Source organism: Orbicella franksi, chromosome 9, assembly GCF_964199315.1.
Source record: "Orbicella franksi chromosome 9, jaOrbFran1.1, whole genome shotgun sequence".
NCBI lineage: Eukaryota > Metazoa > Cnidaria > Anthozoa > Scleractinia > Merulinidae > Orbicella > Orbicella franksi.
In genome coordinates this window covers 15,083,065-15,088,064 of record NC_138153.1, presented here as the reverse complement: position 1 = coordinate 15,088,064, position 5,000 = coordinate 15,083,065, and the positions used below count along the sequence as shown (strand labels likewise).

At 41.4% G+C, this 5,000-nt stretch overlaps 1 protein-coding gene across 1 annotated transcript in view; it reads right to left on the bottom strand.

Annotated features, from left to right (window-relative positions):
• Nucleotides 1–5,000, bottom strand: part of LOC145498325 (tolloid-like protein 2) — an 8,019-nt gene that overhangs the window by 1,002 nt on the left and 2,017 nt on the right. Inside the window, exons 2-5 of the mRNA XM_081478237.1 lie at nucleotides 3,547–3,585; nucleotides 2,371–2,515; nucleotides 1,404–1,648; nucleotides 1–383 (exon numbers count right to left, since the gene is read on the bottom strand). The exon at nucleotides 1–383 is cut by the window's left edge and continues 10 nt beyond it. Coding sequence (XP_081334363.1) covers nucleotides 1–383; nucleotides 1,404–1,648; nucleotides 2,371–2,515; nucleotides 3,547–3,585 — 812 coding nt within the window. The remainder of the gene's footprint in view (nucleotides 384–1,403; nucleotides 1,649–2,370; nucleotides 2,516–3,546; nucleotides 3,586–5,000) is intronic.

The window sequence follows — 5,000 nt, the reverse complement described above, 5'->3', positions numbered from 1 at the left end:
TGAGGCTTTGAATCCTTTGTAGACAGTGGTAGAGTTGTAGTCACTCTCGAAGTGCACCCAAACCATGTTCCCAGTGCTCTGTATGGTGTTCGGCTTTGTATTACCGCACAGGCGTCCGGTCAGGATCGGACCACGGTATCCTTCTAGATCTCTTGGGTCTCTCTTATCAATGGCGGCTTCACGGAACTCAACGTAGTCGTTTTTGCAGTTCTCACTCTCCTCCAGTTGGAAAATGTCGAAGTCTATCTGGACCTGTCGCCCTTCAGGGACAATTAAAAACCACTCGTACTCGGAACCAGAGCGATAGTTTTTAATGTCAGCTTTCGGTGTCCCAAACTCAATGGTTTCATCTTCAGTTGCATTTAGGTAGGACGTGCTCCCTCCTGTGTATGGGGTGGAACAGTCTTTATCACTTATTATAGTTTAAATCTACTAGCGTTCTATCACGAATGCCGTTCTCTGATTGCCTACGCTACTCACTATTTATTCTGTGATAGATAGTGAGTAGCGTAGCAGTGTACCCTTGTTAACAAAATGACGGCCGCTGCTTGGTGTTTTCGAAGTGTCTGTGAAGAGGATTTTAATTAATTTTTTGACGACTAGTAGATTCGCTCTCGATTTCTATGCGTCATAGTTGACTCGGGCTGCGCCCTGGTCAACTATCACGCGATAGAAATCTCGCGCTCATAATCTAATTGTTTATGAGAAAATGGCCCAAAGAAAATACGCGCGCTGATTGGTTTAAAATCTTTTTTCTAAAACTCGATAGAAACACGTTATTTAATTAATCTAGTTATATGCAAAAGCGATTAATGGCCCGCCTAGATTAGCACTTGCTATCCGTAGGCCAAATAACATGTAGTTTTGAAATGAAGGAGAGTAAATATTATTGTTGTTATTTTTTTTCTCCGAATATGTTTTGTATTTCTTAAATGAAAAATGCAAATGACCGCGTTTTATCAAGAGAAGAGGAAGAGTAAGCTGTTTTTACATCACTTCCACCTTCAGTAATCAGAGGATGGTCGAAAAGTAGCCAATCATGTGACATGAATTTCAATCTCGTGGACAGCTCAAGCAGCTTTACATGCATTCTCATTCTCCACGAAAACATCTGTTTACGTAACGTGCGGGAGGCCTGGATCCAGATCTATAGATACCTTCAGTGGAATTACGTTGGCAAAGAAACCAATATAGAGGATTAGTATAAATCTTCTAGCGTTCTATCATTGGCTACACTACTCACCATCTACTCTTTGCGTTTTTGAGGTGTCTGTGAAGAGCCTTTAGATCAAGTTTTGAACGACTAGCAGATTTACTGAAAAACAATTAGATTGTTCGCTCCCGGGCTGCGCGATTGAAACCTCAAGCTCCTAATCTAATGGTTAGTTCTCAACAATACTTACCAGTATAGGACTGAGCAATAAACGTCAAGTTAAATCCCTTGTGATGAACGGTTTCATCCGATGCAAAACGAATGTATGCCGTCGTACTACTTGACGAGCCATCCTTTGGATCTCCCACAAGACGTTGATACTCCAAATAGCCGTCGCTGAATCGCCCACAACTTCCAACATACTTCAAACCATCGTAAGATGAAGAAATCCTCAGCGAGTCGCACTCACAAGATTCACATTTTTCGATGTCATACCTGGGGACATAGATGAGTCGAGTTTTTTAGTAGCTGTAATTCGACTGAAACTGGTGTTTAGTGCTCCCTAATTGATATTTTAAACGCCGGCCTTATAGGTTTTATTTTTAATAAAAACTGGATCATTGGATAATGCAATTCGAGAGATTTCATTGGCTTAACCATCATGAGTTATCAACAATTGTACCATGCTCTACAAATATGGTAAGCGTACACGTGATGTTTTGGGCGTTCTTATTTTTGTGTGGTTTTCTATTTTTTGGGGGCGTTTTTACTAAAACAAAATTATCCCCTCGCGCTTGTCGGATATGAGATGATTACAGCCAACTCATACCCAACGTAAGCTCGTGGAATAATTGTTAAATAGTCCGTCGAGTGTGACACAAACGAAAACGCGCGAAAGGTAACTAGCTGTGCGAGAACGAGAAAGAGGCTTGCTGGTAGTGTACTCAAACTGAGGCGGGAATGTTTTGCTGGTAGGCTTTACGCCGTCCCTTTTAAAGTTCAGCCAGTATACCTGAACTCTATCGAGATACCGCGAAGCAGTGTCAGGGATAAACGTCAATATATATGCAAGTTGAGGGGTGGGGGGGGTGGAGGTAGGGGAGCAAACGGGTCTCCAACACTCGAGCCCAATGTTTTCGCGCCCATACCCAACAATGTGTCTCCGTTTTTGCTTCAATAAAGGTACATGCAGAAAAGAACAACATGGACTAGCTTGCCTGCTAAAGGTCCAATATATGCGGCGATAAGTCTCGGGAACTTCAATCCTCCAACATTTTGTCTCGTTGATACCATAAGTACCTGACTCGGGATACGCGATAACGCCTTTCGAGGCTGTGATGTTTGTAATGCCATCAGGGCATACTGTTGAAAACAGAAAAAAAAAAAGCAAACATATATATCTATCATTATTTGTGGATCTAGCCACCAAAAAATGAACGTACAGTTCCCAGCGTTGAGTCTTTATTTGAATTGTTTTGATTCAGAAAGGTCTTTAAAAATACAGTTCAACTCGTACAAAAGCCCATAGGAGCGTTCAACTCCCATACTAAGCCTATGTCACTGCACTTTTACAGACCAGTCTATTTTTAGGCTTCTTTTCCCGCGAAATAGGTCAGTTCCGGTCTACATGAGCGGGCATCGGTAAGGAAAAAATGGCTTGAAGTCACTTAAGGATTTAGTCCGTGCTTGTGATTCGTCACTGTGGTTCCTGCGGGGGTCTGAATTTGCGGTAAATTCAAACTAAAAATAGATCGGTCAGTGAAAACGCCGTGACAGGGTGACAGGAATATGGGGTAGTTACACGCTCTTTGTGATGGGCTCCTGACTCGTAACAATTTACTGTGATTCCGTAAACTTCCTATCTATAAAGATATGGGTATCTCAAAATAGCTTTGTGATTATGTATCAAAGTCATCATCATCATCATCATCATCCTCGTCATCTTTGTCGTCGTCATCATCAACATCATTGCCTGAACTGCCTGAACTAGTACAAAAATAACTGTATTGAGACCAGTAAGGATAATTTGTATGTTTGCCCTTAAAAAGCGTAATGCAGCATCAAATCCTCCCAGCTTGTATGATAATTAATGCGTGCAAGGAGTTCTTTAGTAATCCTCCGTAGGAAAAAAGATGGCGACTGGTACATTTACCCATAGTTCTTAGCGCACAAAAACCTTAATAACGTTCATAAAAGCGTACAGAAAAGTTATAAAATTCTCAAACCTAGGCTACTCAATGTCCTTAGTACAGGGACAAACATTGTAAAAATTTCGCTTTCTTTGTGCCTTGTAGGCTGTGTTAGGTTCGCAACGCATTGTGGTAAAATGTACAGGCGCCATCTTTTTTCCTACGGTAGATTTGGCATTAAAGACTTTCCGATTCACAACTTACTTGAGTCACAAGATCCTTTCCCAAAGAAAAGCGCGACAACTGCAACCAGAGAGCAATACATAGCACAGTAAGTGAACCAGTTAGTCAATTAGCCAGCTAGCCAGCAAGCTAAGTAGCCTCGTCACGCGCGCAATCTTCTCCCGCGGGGAAGTACTGATTTTTTTAAATAAATGACGTCTGAACTTCTCAGAACCTGAATGTCTCAAAAGTTCTGAACGAGTCAAAACGTCTCGGGCCCGCAACAGTTACATTTTAATATATATACGAAAGTACAGTGAAACCTCTATTAAGCGGACAACCTCGGGACCTTCCTAAGTGTCCGCTTAATAGAGGGTGTCCGCGTAATAACAAATGCGCAATGTTTGTCAACAATTAACATTCAACGGTTTCTCTGTATTGTAATAAAGTTCCATGTTGTTAACGAATCTATCCAGAGTTCAAGTTCATCCGCTTTCATTACCGACTTTTATTTGTTTGTAATAATTCCTTTTCAATGCAGCAACGATAATAGGGTACATTTCGTCGACTGTTTTAAGGACGTAATTCAATGCCACATTGTCAGTTCATAGCCAAATACAATCTGTGTCCGTGTCCGCTTAATAGGGGTGTCAACTGAATAGAGGTTCGTTATAGAGGGAAATATAAGATGTTAATTTCGGGACCAGGCTAAGTGTCCGCTTAATAGAGGTTTCACTGTAATTCAATATACGTCGGGATGAAAAACGCCCCTTGACCGATTATCGCTTCTCGTAGCTTCCAGCAATTTCGATTGTTCCTTTAAATAGTGCAACATAAAAGCACGAGTTTGATACTTTCATTTTCAATGTATTGTCCCACTAACCCAAGAAACGCACAGTTTGTTGTGTTGTGAAATGGATTCCTAATGATTTCATACCCATCTTTTTGATCCAATATAACCGTGACAGTGCTCGACTCGGCGGTTTCTAGCGGAGGACGCACTTCACCTCTCTTTGAGAACTTCTGGTTACTTGAAAGAACGAGAAAATTGTGAAAATGACTTCCTGTTATGGACGTGAAAAAACGAAAAACGATCCGTCTCCCCGGAAAAGCTTGTCAGTAAGTCTTTTTTGGTAGGAGCGTCTAAATTTCGGCTCTACCATCTTAGCTTATTGTGCTATTTGGGCCTGAAATTAAACCGTGACATTCTTCAGACGTTTACCATTTCGGGCATTTAATTTACATTTCAGCTAATCAGTGCATATGCGACCAGGCGTGACTCCTCAAAGCGCAGACAACCCAGAAGATGTCTAACAATGAACCATGCAGCGAGGCAAACTCATCGTCAGTTTATGTTCAGAGACTTCAGTCTAACGGTGCGATGACCAAATGCCGTTCCTTCAAAACTGAGTTGTTAAAATAAGCTTCCTCAACCTTATAACTCTCCATTGGGATATGTCTAAGATCCTGTGTTTCGCAAAATGTGCAACCTTAAT